General features: G+C 40.7%; 1 protein-coding gene across 3 annotated transcripts in view; it reads left to right on the top strand.

Annotated features, from left to right (window-relative positions):
- MICALL1 (MICAL like 1) overlaps positions 1-20188 on the top strand; it is a 242969-nt gene that overhangs the window by 7238 nt on the left and 215543 nt on the right. For 2 of the 3 annotated variants that reach the window (XM_069231399.1, XM_069231398.1), the window contains exons 3-4: positions 15108-15156; positions 18950-19091. In XM_069231399.1, the coding sequence (XP_069087500.1) occupies positions 15108-15156; positions 18950-19091 (191 nt within the window). The remainder of the gene's footprint in view (positions 1-15107; positions 15157-18949; positions 19092-20188) is intronic. The other variant, XM_069231400.1, reaches the window with a different exon arrangement.

Consider the following 20188-nt stretch of genomic DNA (forward strand, 5'->3'; position numbering starts at 1 on the left):
CACTCTCACTGCAGAGGAGACCTGCACCATTAGGAGCAGCATCCACTTCGGAGCCCCTTAGGATCCCTGTCCTCACCACATTTTTAACAAGGCCAACACATCCATCTCACCTGAGCTCCGACATACCCTCAGCTGTTCAATAGAGACAGCCACCTTCCCAGAGGACTGGAAGTGTTCCGAGATCCACCCGCTCCTGAAGAAACTCACGGCCAACCCCCTGGATCTAAAAAATTACAGTCCCATCTCTGTACTGCCTTTCCCAGTCAAGGGCATCGAAAAGGCCATCAACACTCAGCTCTGTAAGGACATCGAGGACAACAACATCCTGGACACTTTCCAGTCAGGCTTCAGGAGCAACCACAACACTGAGACCACCCTCCTCTACGCCACAGATGACATCTGTGCGCTCCTCGACCGTGGCCATACAGTAGCCGTCATCCTACTGGACCTATCAGCCGCCTTCGGGATGGTCTCGCACCTCACCCTCTGCTCCACACAGAACTATGGAGATCAGCTGCTGAGTTCCACAGGGCTCCTCCCTGAGCCGCAAACTAACCGTCTACATGGCTCCTCTTGCGTCCATCGTTGGGGACCGCTGACTAAACATTCTCTCCTACGCAGTCGATACACAGCTGATCCTCTCACCGACCGAAAACACCACAACTGCCAAGAAGAATTTCCACAACGGGATGGAAGCTGTCGCTGCCTGAATGAAGGGCATCTCCCTCAAGCTCAACTCTGACAAGACCTAGCTCCTCATCCAGGGACTATCCACATCAACCAGGAACAACTCCTGGTGGCCATTGACCCTCACCTTTCTCCCCCCCCCCCCCCCCCCACCTCCCCACCATGACCCGCCAAGTCAACTCAGTCACATCCTCCTGCTTTCATACACTCCGACTTCTCTGGAAGCTCTACAAATGGATTCCAAAGGACTGTGTCAAAACCCTAACCCATGTCCTGGTTACCAGCAAACTCGACTATGGCAATGCCCTCTATGCCGGTACCACCCAGAGGAACCTCACAAAATTACAGCACATCCAAAACGCTTCCACCAGACTCCTCCTGGACATTCCCCGCTGCGAACATATCTCCAGTCACCTAGGAGATCACCACTGGCTCCCTGTCAAGAAAATAATTAACTTCAAGCTCCCTGTCTATGCTACAAGACCCTCCACGACCTAGGACCTGCCTACCTGAACCACTGCATCACCTTCTACCATCCCCCCAGACCTCTCCGCTCAACAAGCACTAGCCACTGTACCCCGCATATGGAAGACCTCGGCTGGTAGAAGATTCTTCACCTACTTCGGAGCAAAGAGCTGGAGCACCCTGCCCTGCACCGCAGGCGTTCACCATTGCTACCCCAATTCAGGAAGGACCTTAAAACCTGGGTCTTCGACTGAAGCTCGGAAGACAAACCCCCTTAGCACCTCGAGACCTTTACAGGTGAGGAGTTGCACTTTATAAACCCTGATTTGATTTGATAAGTATAACTGTAGCTGCTGAATTTCTATGGTTTTGTATGGGTCAAACGTCAACCTAACTATAACGTCCCTGCAATCTTTGTTTTTTTTATAGAATTTCAATGTTTTTTTTACTCACACATTAATATTTGTGTCGGGTTTGGGCAAGCCCATCAGGGCCTTGCTTTGCCCCAGGATCTGAGTTGGATCCTCATATCTGCAGTTCCTCCAAAATATAAAAATAAAAAAAGGGTAAATTTTATTTGCCCATGAGGGTCCCTGAGGGACCCCTCCATGTGTCGTATATTGGGTCAAGATACATGTATCGTGACCCTTTTATATGTTTTTACACAGTTTTTTCCCACCCCTTCTAGGCAATGCGAGAAACAAAATGGCGGCCAGAACTTTTCTGTCAGGTTGTGGCCAGCTAATCCGGGCCTTGCTTTTTCCCCGAATCCGCGGAGGAGCAGCGTCCCTATATATACAAATTTGGTTTTCAATTAATAACTAGAAAACTACTGAACAGATTTACATCAAATAACAAAATACCTCTTTCTGAACCAATAGCTGCCTTTCCTCTAAATTTGGAGTAATTCTGTCCAGTGGTTTTGGCGCTATTTCTGTCCGAAATCCCTATGGAAAAATGAATGGGTAAAACACATTTTGGGACCCTCCCTTTTTCTCAGACCTCGCTTGACCGATCACCCAAAATTTTTAAGACAGCAAATGAAGTGACTTCAGTTGTTTTTTCAAACATTTTGTGAAGATTAATCTAATGGCGCCAAAGTTATTAGCAAAACAAAAACCACTTTTTCTATAGAAACTAGGTCCTAATTATGACTACCTGGTGGCGACCACCACTAGGTATTATGCATATAATCTCCAAGCACTATCCTTACTTTCACATCCTTGAGAAGTGGCACAACAATCCTTTTGAGTCATCCATTCCTTTATTTTCTTCTCATCACTGGTGCATAACGAGCAGATGACCAATGCGTTTCGGCATTTTACCTTCGATTAAACCATCGAGTTCCATAGCACAGTCCTTTTTTTTTTTTTTTTTTTTTTTTTAAAGTGACATGATATGATAGTTCTTCAACTCTGTTTTGGAAAAAAACCAACTAGAATGCTGCTCTTGTTTCAACAGATTGATCCATTTCCTTGAGAATCATTGCATTGCTTGTTTACACACATGGGCATTTAAGTTGGGCTCATCCATTATCTCACATTTATTTTGTTGCATATATTAGTTCGTTTTTTATACTTTCTCAAAAAAAATATTAGCAATTCTTAGCAAATCAACATTTTTAAACCATAAAACACACTGTATTCTATATGATCAGTCTAAAAATGCAGCCATTTAAGGAGATATTTACGTTACTATAAAGTACTCCAGTCTCTTAAAACATTATAAGTGTAAACATCAATACGTCCCAAGACACACTCATCATCACTGTAAAGTACTACAGACATTTAAAATAGGTATGCATTTCGGTTCAGCCAGTTTCTTCACAAAACATAATCGTTCAACTTTTATCAATTTTCCTCTAAGAGGTAAAATCTCCCTATGAAACAATGTCCACAGAAATAAATAGCCTTTGTAATTTGAAGAGTACTTCTCATAGTTCGATCTTAATTAGTTCATATGTGCAAGACATGGTTTTACTGATTGTTATAACATTCTGTTTGATTTGACTTGACCTGGGAGACATGGCATTTAACCAAGTAGGATCCTCGTACATAATTGCACAATTTTCCCAGATGTTATACAGGTTAAATAATTAAGCAGGTTCATACAGAAAATATCCATATACTCAAATGCAAAAGCACTTTTCTGCGGAAGCATAATCTTAAAGTGCTTAAAATACTAAAATGCAAATGCATCGGTCTCAGATTTACCATCACAGGGATAAAAAGGGCAGTATATATTCTCAGTTTAGATCCACAAGACCCTGAAGTGCTTTATATGATCAAATTCAAGTGCATTAATCTTGCACAACGATAAGGTGCTTTCAGATCATAAAGTGCCAATGCTAAGTTTTTAAATATATATTGCATGTATCCCATTTAAATAACGCAGCATAAGATGTAGTCATAGAAATAAAAAGAGATCCTAGCCACTAAGTCCTCTCAGCCCTGAACCATTTGATCCCAAAGTGCATTTAAATAATGAAGTGCAAATGCATTTGTCTCACATAATCGTAACATGCTTCCAGATCATAAAGTGCAATGCTAATGATACTTCAAAACATATATTGCACTTGTCCCCTTTACGAGTCCTGAATCCAGAAAATAAAATATATCCAATTCAACTCTCCTCTACAGCCATAAAACACTGGTGTCATGCAAGTGCTTTTATCATTAATCTGAAGCAATCCACTTGCACCAGCTAAAAAGTGCAAGTGCTAAACAACTTTTAATTCACATTGCAGTGGTTCCAAGAATATGTCTAAGTACATAAAAAAATGAACATCATTGGGCCATCTCTCCCACTTTCTCTTCCCACTTTTGCGGAACATGATCGCAAATTGCACAGTATCCTAAAGTCCAAGAGGTTGCTGTTAAAGGTAGAGAGGGAGAAAGACAAAGTAAAAGAGGGAGAGTAGAGCAGCAAAGAGGGAAGGAAGAAGTTGAATTTTCAGTTCATTAAATATAGTTTCACAAGTGTAAATGTAATTCCGTATCCAGGTTATGTGCCAAAGGCACTTCCTTTCTCATTAGTAGAAATCATCTTGATTCTATTCTTCTCAATCTTACTCACAATCACCACCCCTTTTCTCCATCTTGATATGTTTAATGCGAAAGTGGCACAATTATTTTGCATTTCCTTTAAGTTTTTCCTGAAAGTGTTTTGTTACGGAGTTATAAAAGTCCTGGTTTATAATCACTCGTATATGTTTGAGAACCCTTGCTTTAGACTTTTTGTTGTACTGCCCACTTAGCTCTTGTTACAAGTACATCATAGCACATATGCAACATATTCTGTCTCACATTTGATATGCTCTGATTTTATGCTGTTTGTTGTTATATAACTCATATTTTGTTTTGTTACCCCACACTCGCAGGCTCTGTACATTTCCAAAATCCAGACTTTGTAATCCAGCTTGTTTTCAAGGATTTTAGCCGGAGAGTGTGGATTTGCTTTGAAAAAACCCCCCAAAGAGGCTACTTTTCTATAGGTGATCTGTGTATAATCTGAGAGAAATTCCCTGAAATGCTCATATATTTGAAGAATTCTCCAGTTCTTTCTGATTATTTTCTTTGGCTAATGATGTTTTATATTATAGTCCATAATAAATGGGATGTCTTTATTCTTATTGGATTCTTTGTTCTGCATTATTAGTAATTCTTCTGATGTTTTAGCCCTGGCTCTTGAAATGTAGTTTAGAAGGCCATACGATGGATATCCTCTCTGTTCAAAGTGAGCGATCATTTCCTCTGCCTGATGTTCAAGTTCACTTATTTCTGAACAGTTTTGTCTGGTGCGTAGCAGTTCTCCAAAGGGCTCACTATTTACATGCGTGGCACTGTTACAGGAAGTAGCCCTGCAAGGAACTTTACTACAAATTTTACTATCCTGAATATAAACCTCAATGTCCAAGAAATCAATTCCCTCCACACTAATGGTGTAGGTAAATTTCAGATTATATTAATTCTTATTCAGGGACGGTTTAAAGAGTTCCAGACTTTCCACTTTAAAAACCTGGTCCATAGCTTGATGTGTTCTAACATCTCCTGATTTTATTTTTCCCGTCCATTCAACTTCTGTGTCCGAATATTCCATCATTCGATTCGCATATGTGAGAGCAAAAGATGTCCCCATGGCCATCCCCTGTTGTTGGAAGTAGTAGGTGTCATTGAACATAAAGACATTGCGGTTCAAACAGAATTCAAACTTTTCCAGTAACATGTTTGAATGGTAATGGACCTCGCACTGAGAAAATATTTACATGCTCTTAATTCATCACAGTGCTGAATAAGATGTGTAAAATGATACAACATCTGTTGTTGCCATTAGATAATCATCCTTCCAGGGAATATCATGAATGTTATTAAAAAATCTGTTGAATCTCTTTGGTATGATGGGAGTGCAGTTACATATTGGAAGAGAATCTTTGTATCTTGATGTGTTTTGCAGTAAAGAGCCTATTGAACTCACAATTGGATAGCCTGGTGGATTTATGATATTTTTGTGTACTTTGGCGAGAAAGTAGATAGTTGGCATGAGGGGATGCACTGTTTTTAGATACTTATATATTCGTCTTGGTCAATTAAACCCAATTCTGCTCATTCCATAAGTTTACAATGCTATTTTGCAATAATCTCTTATCGGATTTGTTTTTAGTTTAGTATAGTGCTCTTCAATTTTGAGTTGTCTTTCTGCTTCTAATATCTATATCATGCAGCCTTGAATCACCACATTCCCGCCTTTATCAGAGGCCTTGATCGCAACTTGTTGATCCTACTGTAATTCCTTTATATCCTGCCATTCTTTATTGCTCAGGCCATTTCTCCTTTTAGTCGTTTTGGTTTTTTTAAGGGCCAGTTGGTTGATCTCTTTCACCATAAGGTCCTGAAGTACATCGATCCTTGTTTGTAGTAGGCATTTGTGAACAAAATGTTGATTGTGGTTTACAACTACTCTTTCAAGACTTCCTGTTGGGTAGGCCCATTTTTAAAATAAATTGTACCTCTGATGTATCTTGGGTACAATCTTCACTCTGTGATACTTGGGACTCTTCTCCCAAGATAACCAGTGCTTTTAAATGTGGTTAATCGTTGACTATTAGAACAGATGCTTTTGTTGTATCTGCATCGCAGTCTGTTTGAGTATGAGTAGCAAATTGTTTTTCATTTTTTTTTAGCTATCTTGAAAATGTATGTAGATACATTCTCATATTTGCAAGGTCCAAATCAGCCTCTGGACAAAAAGATAAATGTTTGTACAACACTCAAATTCAGTCTTCATTAAGGGCTTTGGATGAAAGGTGTATAATCATGTTTACATTTTGTAGGTGCCTCATTTTCATTATTTGATCTTCTCCTCCCAGCTTTGTTCTTCTTTCTTCTCCTACTTCTCTAAATCTTGGTTTTCCCCTTTCCCAGGCTTCTTTTCTTGTGCCTTCTCTCCCTCTTTGTCTTGTGCACGTTTGTATAAGATGCATTTCCCCAGAAAATTCCAGGTTTGATGAGGAGGGACCTTCATCTTCTGAGATTTTCTCTGAGCTGTCCCCCAGATCTGGCATCACTTTATGTCCAAGGGCTATATTCATAGGCTCCCTATTTCTCATAGTGTCAAACCTCCTTCCAAGATATAAATCCTTCTTTAGCATAATCTAGTCTTTCCCTGTTGAACTTATTAGCTTTTCTGGCTTCCTCTTCAGTCTCATGTTTATTAACCTCCTTTTCCATCAACTCCAAAGTTCCTTTAATTTCATAATTTGATTTGTGTTTTTCTAATTCATGTTCCAATTCCTTTATTCCCTCCATTGTTTTTTTCCAACTTTCTTTCTGCATGTGTTATAAATGTTCACATTAATTTAAATGAGTGTTCAGTTGTGTCGTTCTGCCAGCTCTTTATCAGGTCATCACTAAGAGTGGGCATTAATAAAATTCACAGTCCTCTAGTAATTCTTTTATGTTTAGTGTACTTCTGTAAAGTTGTCATCTCCCACCATTTATTGTTTTCCATGATTTGTGCACTTTCTAATTCTTTTATAATCTTTTTTGCTTTCCCTCCATTTGTTTGCCATCTATTCTATTGGACATTGTTCCTTCATCAAACATTTTATATGCTTTCTGAGCTCTTTTCATCTCTCTCTGTCTGCCATTATATTGGACTCAGACTTTCCACGTGCACTTAGGTGTAGTTCCTAAGATCTAGTGCTTTATTATTGTAGAACTTTGAACTCACTACCGGATTGTTTGTAGAACTCATTACTCCCCATTAGACCAAAATTTGGAAAAAATCTCTCTATGAAACAATGTCCACAGAAAACAATTAGCCTTTCTGATCTAGTGAGTGCTTCTCATAATTCGGTCCTAATTAGTTCATATCTGCAAGACATGATTTTCTTGAATTTACCGATTGCTATAACATTCTACTTGATTTCACTTGAGTCAGGAGTCATAGCCATCACCCAGGTGGAACCCTAATACTTAATCTCACAATTTGCCAAGATATTATACAGGTTGACTAAGTAAGCAGGTTCATACAGGTTTATGTACTCAAACGTAAAAGCACTTTTCTGTGGCTGCACAATCTTAAAGTCCTTAAAATACTAAAGGGCAAATGCATCGTTCTCAGATTTACCATCACAGGGATAAAAAAACTGCTTTCAGATCATAAAGTGCCAATGCTAAAAGTGCTTTAAATGCACAATGCACTTATCCCATTTAAATAGCACACCATAATATATAGTCATAAAAATAGTACCTATCCAATCAGTCCTCTCAGTCCATAACCACATGATCCCAAAGTGCTTTAAATAATCAAGTGTACATGCATTGGTCTCGCATAATCTTAACATGCTTCCAAATCATAAAGTGCCAATGCTAACGGTACTTCATATTATTATTATTTATATATATGTATTTGTGTGTGTGTGTGTGTGTGTGTATATATATATTGCACTTATCCCCTTTAATATATCAAGTTCACCTCTCATCTACAGCTATAACCCACTGGTGTCATGCAAATGCTTTTATCCTCAATCTGAAGCAGTCCATTCACACCAGCAAAGAAGTGCAAGAATTAAACAACTTTCAATTCGTATTGTACTGGTTCCAAAATAAATCTAAGTACATTACAAAATGAACACCATTAGGCCATCTCCCCCAATTCGATTGTGATATATATTTTCACTGAATTAAACCAAACGTTACAGGACATTATGGTAGGGATTGACTTTTTACCGAGACAAAACCATAGAAATTCAGCAGCTTTAGTTACACTTATAATTATACCTGTGTTTAAGTAACTGTAACTTGTGGCCTAATGATACTTAACTTCATGAGGTATAGTTTCTTCAGATAAGTAGCACTATAAATGTAACTATATCTGCTGAATTTCTATGGTTTTGTGTAAGTAAAACGTCAAATTAACTATAATATCATTGTCACCTTTTGTTTTTTTCCAGAGAATTTCTTTTTTTTTTTTACGTAAAGTAATATATAATTACCATACATTAATACAACCACTGCCATGCATGGGCAGGCCCTGCACCCCCACCTGCATGCACCCAACCCCACACTGCACAGCAGAGTGTTTTCTTCCCAGTTGGGCTTTGGATCTGTGGATCCATAATGGATTTACACTGGGGATCATGCTATTGTGCTGTGGTGGATCCGCGGTTATGCGGAACGGCCCCCCCACAAAAAAAGGGCAATTTTTTGCCCGGAGACCTCTCCATGTGTCCTATGAGGTCAGGATAGCTCTATCTTGGCCCATTATTTTTGTTTTTATCTATGTTTTCTCCCTGGGGACACAGCCAAGAAACAAAATGGCAGCCACAACTTTCCTTTCAGGATGTGGCCAGCCAATCAGGGCCTTGCTTTTCTCCCTGTGGCCCCTCCACGTGTACCCTCGGATCCGCATCCCTAAATATCTATATTTTGTTTCCTTTAATAGCTCCAAAACTACTCAACAGATTTACACCAAATTACAAAAGTGGCTTTTTACAGACCAGACCAAGATCTACCTTTCTGCAAAATTTGGTGTAATTCCGTTCAGTGGTTCAGGCTGTAATTGTGTCTTGAAACTGAAAAGTCCCCAATGACAGTGTATGGGGGAAAAAGCATTTTAGGACCACAACCCCCCACCCCTCCTCCCTCTTTACTTGGTCCATGCTTGACAAATCACCCAGAAACCTACCAAACAGCAGCTGAAGTAACTATTACACTAGTTTTTGAATTGTTTTTCCAAAGATTCCTCAAATGGTGGCAGAGTTTTTAGCAAAACAAATGCTTCATCTGTGGAAAGAGTTGGTATCAACTATAACTACCTACTGGCTATCACCAGTAGTGTGTGTGTATGTATATGTGTGTGTGTGTGTGTATGTATGTATGTATATATATATATATATGTCCTGTTCTGCTATTGGCCTATTTTTTCTGCTCATGTCAGCATACTATATGTGTCAACCCACTCCAGCCACTTGATATATTATATTAATTGTGATAGCATTGCGTTCTTTCACAATGCGCACATCTTCACCTAAAGTGGTTCCCTTCAGTGCCCCCCATTACTATGGGAGTGTATGTAGCCTGAGAACAATTTTTTTTTGCTTTTAGGCAATATATATTTTTTATATTGGGAAAGGCTTGGCAGCTCCCCCCAGCAATAAAGTTTTACCAAGAAAAAACATAAAACAATAATTAACAAAGCCAAAAGACTGGTTTTATATGAAGTTTCCTACAGCACGGAACATGTCATGTTGATGTCATTGTGTTTTACAGCAAATCTGGGGATGAGATTATGTATAAACTAGTCTTGATAGGATATATATGTATGTGTGTGTGTGTGTGTGTGTGCGCTAAAGTGCACATGCTCTCCCTTGTAAGCTTGGAATGATTGGCTTATACCTAATTGGCACGTTTAATTTACCTATATGTCTCTTGTACAGTGGGATCTCTATACCCAGAGCCTGTAAAATAAATGCTACTAGTGGGCCTGCAGCGCTGTTTGCGCCACCCTCTGAAGTAGTAGCCTTTCAAACCTGTCTCGGGCCTGCTGGTGCAGGACCTGTGTGCGCAGTTTTGCTGCCACAGGGACCTGGCATCTAAATTTACTTGCTAGGCCCAGAACTCCCCTTTTACTACATGTACGTCAGCCCTAAGGTAGGCCCTAGCTAAACCTATGGACAGGGTGCTATGTATGTAGAAGGCAGGACCTGTGTCTAGTAGCGTGGCCTGTCCTGGTAGTGACAAACAGCCTATTTGGTTTCTCACTGCTGTGAGTGCTGCCTTCTCAGAGGACTGCATTGGAAATGCCCTGCCTTATGTCTCAAGATTATTGTCTGATTTAAGAGGGGTAGTGTAGGCATGTTTGGTGTGGTTGTAATGGTAGTGAGAAATGCTGCTTACTGGTGTAGGTGGATTTTTTTATTTTCATTACAGAAATGCCACATCTAGAAAGTGAGCATTTCTCTGTGCACACGACTCTGGTGTTTTGCAGTTTGACTCCAATCAACGTCTGGACTGAGTGACAGTTGGGTTTTGTGCATACTTCTCAGACAGCCTGTACACAGGTACATCTGCATTTTGAATAGTCTTCCTGGGCTGAGAGAAGGGGGAGGCAAGGCACACCTGCATCTGTAAAGGCTGTGCCCTGGCCTCACACAAAAGGATTGTTTACCCCAAACTGATGTTTGGAGCCTGTGCTGGAGGAGGGAGGGGGCACTCCCAGAACCAGTTGGAACTGGTTGGAACCTCCTCTTCCCTTCTCTGTTAACACACTAAGACTGAGTGCAGGGGAATTTTCCCCACGATTGGGTGACACCTTGGAACTGAACACAGAATGCTGCTGGAGGGACTCACCTGGAACCACCATGGACTGCTGCTGCTGCTGTGCTGACCTGTGACCTTCCTAGTCACTGTAAGGAACTACCACTTGCCTGCATCCACCTTGAGCTGGCCTGCTGCTGGGGCCTGCTGCCTTGTGCTCCATGGAACCTTGTCCTCTAAGGCAGGGTGCTGTGGCCCCTGACCCCTGCAACTGCTTAAAACCAAAGAGTGCTTCATTTCCTTATCTAGCGCCTTTAGGGCGCTTAGTTGTGCTGCCTTTTCACGCTTTAAGGGCACTCTGGGAAATGTGCAGCCAATAACAATCACTATGCGACACAGGCTTATTGAAAGATTTGCCTTAAGCGATTTGGAAAGCATGTTGCTCTGCAGCCCGGATTCACCGCTGCGACCCAGCTTTGTCTTCTCAACGTCCTGGAGTCGTGATGCCCCTGGGACCACCGGGGCACCACAGGAAGGAAGAAAGGAGCAAGCGTGCTCCTACCGTGCCCCCGGGTCGGAGCACTCTCCGAGGAGTCCCCAGGGGCACAAGCAGGCATCCACTCTGGTGCCTGCCACCTGCTACGGTCCAGGTGGGCCGCAGGCTGTTGTGGAAAGCCGGGCTGGGAAGGAGGCCTCATCGAAGGCTCCCCGTCCCACCAGAGGCCCTAGTTGTTTGGTGAATGGACCGGGGTGGGGGGAAGGAAGCATCATCAGAGGCTCCCCCTGCCCAAATGGAGGCCCCAGTTATCTCTTGAGACTGCGGGAGGAAGTCTCGCTGGAGGCCCCCGCACCGTTGGGTCTTTCTCCCTTTCCCTGTGGTGTTTTCTTTTGTCCTGTTTGTGCCCCCCCTTCGTTGGAGGGCCTGTAGTAGCCCAGAGGGGGAACCCGAGGGAGCGTGGGTCTGAGGAGGGGCCCCGACCCTCAAACCTGAGGGGGTGTGTATCAGCCCCTCCCCCAGGATCAACACCGGGCCCCGTTTTGCGCAGGGAGTGCCCACTATCCCCCCCCCCCACGTCAACATCACAGCACTAGAGGTGTCTTGGTAGCAGAAAAACAGGTACTCTCCAAGAATATGGCTGTCCATGTTCCTAATATGGGCATAGTGGGTTAATTATGTTAGCCTGTGTCTTTTTGCGCCATCTACATGCTGATGTGCCTTTTAGGGGCCGGATATTGTTTTACGATGGTCCTGATTTAGGCATTTATGATACTTTTATGACAAGAGCATTTCTTTCTTCCTGTGATTCCTGTCTACTGCTTATGTTGTAGAATTCTGAGTACCTATGTGTTCTATTGTGACTACTGCTTATTCTTGCATAGTATTAGTAACCTGTGTAATGTTCTGACAACTGCTAAGGTAGCAGGATACTTCTGACATGTTGTGTTTGGTCTAATTATATTTTGTGCAGTAGTTATTTTTACATAACTTCGTGTTGTGTTCCTTTGTGGTGTATTTATTGCGTCACGTATGTTGTGTGTGTTGTACAAACGCTTTACACATTGCCTCCGGGATAGGCCTGACTGCTTGTGCAAGGGAGTGAGCAGGGGTTATCTTGGATGTGTAACTCCCTTTCCCTGACTAGAGTGGGTGCATTCTGCCTGGCTTAGGCGCATACCCTAGCCAACCAGAAGCCCCATTTCAAACAATATCTATATAACAAAACAAGTGCAGGTTGTAAAATATATTTTGAAGTCAAGGTTACAGATACAACATACAGCCAAAAGTACAAATTTAGGCTAGGTTGTAAAAGATACTGCTTGCACATCTGTACAAAGGTATGAGCTGATTAATAGTTTACCTATAGATTATATATATGATGTGATTAAATCTGTATTTAGGGGATTGTAGGCGCCATTATGGTGAGGTAAACAGATTAATACTGGGACAGGAGTTCTTTCATTCCCTTTTTTTAATGCAAATTTGAAAAAGCCTTCCTCAGCTTTTGGAAAAATATGGTGTTGCATATCCTAGGAGCTGCCTCAGAGAATTACTGGTTTCGGGATCTTTGCTTTCTAAATTTTGGCCAGCAGACTTTCTTTGTTTCCGGAGTATTTTTTTTCTCCAAAAAAGCTGTTTATGAGCTAAGTAACTGGGGGTATTGTGATGTATGGCTTGTATGTTTTGCATGTTGTTCTGACTATGCATTGTTTCTCTACAGGGAGCCAGTTCAGTAATCTCAGTACTCGTGAGGTGCATTAGGTTTTTCTTATGTTTTTGAAGAACCACACTGCAGAGTTTAGTGCCATTTTCAAAGGGCAGTAGCCTTGATTTAGGAAGGTTAATGAGTAGGGCCATGATGTAGCCTGGAGATAACTGATGATCGGATTATCATATGTAGACCTTCTCCAGAAAACAGGTATTTTAGAATGCCAAGTATTCATATATGTTCTTCATGGTCTTGTTAACATGATTCATTGTAGAGAGATTGTCTTCACATGTAAAACCGAAGCATCTGGCTCTTCTTATTGTCAATGGTCTACCTCCTAAGAGTTTGCCTCCATGATCCATTCAAGAGCCGGCATCATGTTTGGTGACATCAGAATGAATTGCAGTTTGACCAGATTAAACTTTAGGAAGTGCTTGGAGTGAATGTTTGGATTAATTTGATGCCTTCCTTCACATTAGCAGAGTCTTAGTCAGAATTGATTTGAATAGAGAGTTGAGTATCGTCAGCATATTGATGTTTATTAAGGCCAATATATCTGAACATCTCATTGACTGGTTCCCTAAAGGCCAAATAAAGTAGAGGTCAGTATCGAGCCATGATGTGGTGGCAACAGATCAGAGGAGAAGTTTCACATCTAAACTGTGTAGGATCTGTTTTGCAGGTTAGACCATATCCCCTTAACAATCATGCCGTACAGCCCTGTCCATTTTCTGAATAATCTTAAAGAGGAGAGATAGTCCCCAAGCTGACTTCACCAATACAATATTTTACACATAATGCAAAGTTCAGAGAGTCAGGATTTCAGATTGGCAGTGTCTCATGCAGCAAGTTGTGGTAGATGCTGGTTTTTATCAAAATCAAGATATAAATCTCATTGTCCTATAAAATACAGAAAGATAGAATAATCAAAGCACAGCATAGTAAGTCTAACTATAGAATCACCTATGAAAATATAGTTAGATTGAAATTCTTTAAAATGGGATTTTTAAAAATGTAACCTTAGCTGGAAACTAGGACTTCCAGGGGCAGCACTCCATATGTTTGAGCAGGTCGAAGATGGACTTGTGGAACCCGAGGGATTACTTGAAAAATGTGTCCAGTCTGCCTTTGCAGCATTGACACTGTATTATGTTAAATCCCACGGCTTCGCCTTCTTAGCGAACTTGATGTGTCATGCAGGTTGAGTGAAAATGCTGGGTGACTGAATTTAATATTTTTGGTCAGTGAAATTAAACATTTGATTCATTGGTGAGCAAGGCACCATTATTTAACATGACATGATGGGGACTGCAAGGTCGGTTGATTGGCCTATTGTTATTTGGGCTCCAGATTTATGGGCTCCTTATAAGATGTTTCATGTCCTTGCCTGTATTTGTTTACAGAAGTGATTTTGTGTTCCTGCAACATTCCTTGTTGTGTTGTCTGCCCAGTTGTCAGGTCTTTTAGCTGTTTGCACGATCTCTTATTTCTCATTAACGTCTTTGTCACTTTATGAAGTCTTTTGTCTCGGTTCCTGGTGTACACCTGTTTATCAGGTCTCTCTGTCTCATTCCTGGGTCTCTCTGTCTCCATTGCTGTTTTTTCTGTCTATTCAGTTTTTTTATCTTTCCTCCTGATCCTTTCTCTCCTTGTCCGATTTCACTCTCATTGGAGCTTCTCTCTTTCACCACATCTAACTGCTTTGTCTCACTATCACATCTTTTAGCCCCCCCCCCCTCTAGTTCATACTTTGGACAGGGAGTTTGTCTCCTTTTCAACAGACAGCAGGGGATAGAGGAAGTGTTTTGACTTTATTTTTCTACCTCTTCTTGTCTATGCCGTCTTTTTTGGCCTGCCTGTGGGGTCTTAACATAGGTATTTTGCTTCCTGGTCTATTTCTTCTGTACCCTCACCTGGTCTCTCATCTCCTTGTCAGGTCTCTCGACTCCCCATCTCATTGTGTCTGATGTTTGTTTCTCGTTTTTTGTAGAGATTTTGACTCGCTTTCCAAGGAGAATGTCTACGAAAACAACAGATTGGTGAGTGACTGACACCGTTTGCATCTCTGCCCATATGAGTGGTGGAAGGTGAAAGCTTGTGTGGCTTTTCTATACCTCGCCATGTAATTGTGTGCTGGCTTGTGTGCTTGGTCATCATTCTAAATGATATGCCATTGCTGCTCCTTGCTTCATGCCTGCTCCTGAGTAGGTGGTGGTTTTCAGACAGTGCCTCCTGTGACAGAGCTTACATGATAGCACTTGTATTTTTTGTGACATTTGCCTCCGAACCTGTGCCTCCCATGAGTTTGCCTGTCAAGAAGGCTGTGCCCCTTATTTCTTGTAAACCGACATTTGTGGCTGTCCCCTCTGCTTAGATTTGGTCATGGCTGCTATAAAAAATAACTAGTTCTAATGTTCTCAAAGCTTCAAAAAACATGCCAAATGGGCATTACTTTTTTGTTCCTCGTAGTACTGATGCAGTTGTCTCAAAATGACCATTCCAGGCTTCACCTTCCTGTATTGTGGATCTGGAATGGGTGCTTTGTTTTCTGTTTGTTAGAGACATGATGGGACAACTTTGACCAATGAATTGGAACAGGACCATACCATACTCAAGGAATTGGATGGGGGGCACTATTTTTAATTCATGTGTCTTCTAATTGGAAAAGACAACCTAGAACGTTGAAGAATTTGAGAAGGTGGTGACGCAGTTCTTTATAGCAATGGATCAGCCGATTCAGTTTGTGGAGAAACAGCTGAGGTGAAAAAAAAAGAAGTTTTGGAAATTCATGCTGATGGCAAAGACTTATGGTTGGAGCATGAGGAAAACGTTTGTGGGGCTTGAAAACATTAGGTGACTACCCCTGACTGTTGATATCAGACACCCAAACAAACCTTTATTCAGAATGCACTAAATGGGATCCCTGGAATAAAAACAAAATGGTTGACTTATTCTGTCTGCCAGATGAAAAAAATGCAAGGGAACATTAGATTACCCTACTTAGGAAGACTGCACTGAAGAGAGTTAAGTATGTTTATCTTTTCCCAAGATCCACACCAGTTTTGGCAAAGGTGTCAGCCACATGGATTTTGGTTGCTTGCATATTATTGGAGATATTTGCTTGGACCAAATCATTGTTAGAAGAGGTTTTGGAACTGACTGAAGTGAATGCTACAGGTTCATTATCACAGTAGGCTAACGTTTACCCTCCTGAGCACACATTCTTAACAGATCGTATGTCTTCTGAGAATTTATGTCTGCTAAATTAGGAAACGAGGCATGGAGGGAACACACCTTTGGCTAGTGGTCATCAGGCCATCCTCTTGAAGAGCAGATTTAAGTCCAACGTACCAGTTCATGAGTTAAAGCGTGATCCTGTTTTCCCCCTGTTTTAATCCTGGGCACCCAGACAGAAACTGTTAGTGCAAATATCTATACTTTGTCATATAAACTGTCACATTTTGGGATTTGCTTATTTGTAACCCTACATTGTGGGCTTCTATTCTTTGTCACTAAAGACAGTGCAATTTTTCACTCAAAGAGTAACTGTGCTCTGAGATCAGTTTTATGATCGAGCTTTCAAAATAGGTAAGAATAAATCTGTATCTGAGTTGGTATCAGCGTACATTTGCTACTTACTGCAGTTTCCATTATACCCCTCTTGTGATTGTTATTGATACTAATACTAGTAGAAGACGTGATTTTCATGGATGCTGATTCTCACAGGGGGCTATGTTGTGATTGCTTGGCAAGTGTTATCATTGTAATTGAAGCTGATTTGTTTGGATACATGTTGTGATTTACAAATGCATGCTTGTATTGAAACCATGTTCGGATTGTTATTAATGTCTCAGCCATATTATTATTTTGAGATTCACACTGAATTGTAGGCACTGCACTGTGATTAACCAACCCTTTTTCTCATTAGAGCTATTTTGGGTCGGCCCGCTAATTCTCATATGAGCCATGTTGTTTTGGACTTCTGTCGATTCTTGAAGGGTCCGTGTGATTTTTAGCAATGCCTTTGTATCTTTGGCACCTTATTGTTACTTATTGATATCTATTTTCATTGCAGCTAGAATGGGATTGTTATTTTCACTTGTGCCACACTGTGATTGACTAATGTCAAAACATATGTGTGGGCCATGCTCATTGTTACTGATGGCTTTCTAACTAGAGTATTGTTGATTGATACTGATATCTATTCTCATTGGAGCCATGTTGTTTTTTTTAATTCTTGTTGGAGCTGCGATATTTCTGATGTATATTCTCTTTTGAGCTATGTCGATCATCACTGATACCTGTTGGTTCTTGTTGATTGTCACTGATCTTTATTGGTAAAGATATAATATCATTTGGGTAGGAAGGTAATACGGCCTAGCATCTGGGTGCACAACTCCTAGACCATTCAATGTTAAAAATTAATTGAATAATTAGAGGAGCAGGCAACTTTATTGTGATTTATCACACTTGTAGAACAATGTTCATAAATACGAGAACAAAATGTGTTAGAATTAAAGATTCATACAGAGTCAGATTATATAAATATGATAACAATAAATCCAATTGACCTTATCTTATAATGTCCAAGATAATATTTGTATGTATAACTTTACTAGCCAATACCCAAAGGTAATCATATTATGACGCTTGTCCAAAGATAATAAAGAAGATATTAGGATTTTTGCAATCCAAATTTCTGACATGATCTTAAGAAATCCTCAATTCTGACAACATGTGAAGTCACAACACGTGTAATCCCTCTTTTTCAGGGCTAATCCATTATATTTTGTTTTGCTTCTGTGTTTAGCAGATGCAATACAAGTTGCCATCCAAAAAAGAGATGTATTGATACATGTGATTCAGTAGCGGTCTCTTGTGATTGGAATGGTCTGTAAGAATGACTTTGTATACAATACAATATAATTCACTCTGTGGCAAAGTCTCAATTTACTACAAATGTTTATTTGCAGGTAATTAAGCGATTCTTATCTGTGTTGCCAGTGATAATAGTCTCATGTCAACCAGCAATGTAAAAAACAAAAGACAGTAGTCTTGTAGGAGCTATATTGTGATTGTCAATGATGACTGTTGTCATTGGACCATGTTGATTGTCACTGATGCCTTTTCTTGTTGAAGCCACGTTGTGACAGTGACTTGTACCTGTTGTTGTAGTCATGATGTCACTGAAGCCTGTTATGTTTTCTTAGCTCTGTGATATATTTGGAGCCATGGTGATTTTGCTTGTTTTCCTCAGTGTGATATGCATGATTCTTTTCATTGATCCCTGTACTGACTGGATTCCGTATCAGTGGCCATTAATTGTAACTGTGCCAGTAGCTTCGTTGCTGTTAAGATTGTTTAAACACCAATTAGAAACAGCTACAAAAATAACATATTAGTTAATGTTTTGAATTTGCTTTCTTTATAACAATTTTCATTTTGTCTGCTCTTCATATCTAATACCTTATGGCTCTCTTTCCTTTTTCCTCTCTGTCCCCTGCCTTTCACGCCTATTCTTCCTTTCTTTCTCTGCTTTTGAACCACTCGCTCATGCTCATTCCCACTTCACTTTTTTTAACATTGTACTTACACTGTCTTTACATACTTTCTCTACTGCTTTCCCACTCTTCTTCCTTCTGCTCCCTATCTGTCCTGCTTTTTCTCTTTTTTACCCACACTATTTCCTTTATTTCTTTTCTTCTACTCTCACCTTTCACTTTCTCTCCTCACACCCATCTTCCTCTTTCTCGTTCTACTTTGTCTTTTCCTCTTTCCTTTCTTCTTCCACTCTCTCACATCTGTCTTCCTGCTGCACCTCTTCCCCCTCAGGCCTTTGAAGTGGCAGAGCAGGAGCTGGGGATACCGGCCCTGTTGGACCCCACTGACATGGTATCCATGAAAGTTCCAGACCGTCTCAGCATCATGACCTACCTCTCACAGTATTATAACTACTTTCGGAACCCACCCCCAGGTAAGCAGCACTTGGTTCTCCACATTGTGACCAACTCCTTCCCAATGTGTGCCTTACATAGCGATTCAACTAATACCCCACATAGTGCATCCAACAGAGGTACAAACCAGGGCAATGTTAGTGCAGGCTGCCAAGGTATGCATATTGTCTTAACCCTTCAAAAGTAAATTGCAGTCATTATCAGTTTATACACATGTAAGACCAGCAGCGATGGGTTGACGCAATGTCCCTCCATGAGCTTCACATCCATAAGCTGTTACCTCTGTTGGTGATCTTAAAAACATTTGTCCCTGCAGCCTCAGAAGAATATTCTTTATTATTTAAAGGATACTTTGTGACCTTTAAAAAGCTCATGAGTTCTCTCACCTTGCCATAATATTTCTGTTTTAGTTAACTCAAATGGAATCAATGCTGGGACATTTTGTATTAATATAAACATGCACAGACCCAGTGAAATGAAGAAGCCAGGTACTGTCATTTGAGATTCAAACGCAAGAAAAATGCTGATCAGTGATTGAATGACTCACGGAAATGGTAGAGGGACATGGTAAGCTTCTCATGAAATTAGGTGCCTCATTTTGAAGTATTTTCAAGAACTGACCACCTCACTGCTTTACATCCATGATGTGTCTTAATGGCACCTCGCCTGCTGTCCTAGCCCTTGTTGTTTAAAGACACACCCTTGTGATAAAAGAAGTTAAGGTTTTGATATTCACAAGAGATGATGGTGAGACATAATTCATTGATGACCAAGAAGTAATCAGCCGGGCTATAAACTCTTGATGAATTACTTATTTGTGATCAAGGGTCTCTTCAAAGAAATTCGCCAGTTCCTGCTTAAAAAACCTACAACATTAATAAATGGGACAGATAATGACCTTAGGAAACGAAGAGAGATGTAGTTCCAAGCTCCCAGGACATGTAACCAGCCAACATTAATCATGCAAAAGAGAGCTATTCAGAATGCAGTAGAGATTTAGAGGAGCCATCTGATCAGCTAATTAATCTGCTATTGCTTCTTGACACTTAGAGTTAAGGTCTTGGCTTTCAGACAACTATCACCATCCCTTGGAAGATAAATGCACAGTACCTTTGAT

This window comes from Pleurodeles waltl, chromosome 4_2, assembly GCF_031143425.1.
Source record: "Pleurodeles waltl isolate 20211129_DDA chromosome 4_2, aPleWal1.hap1.20221129, whole genome shotgun sequence".
Taxonomy (NCBI): domain Eukaryota; kingdom Metazoa; phylum Chordata; class Amphibia; order Caudata; family Salamandridae; genus Pleurodeles; species Pleurodeles waltl.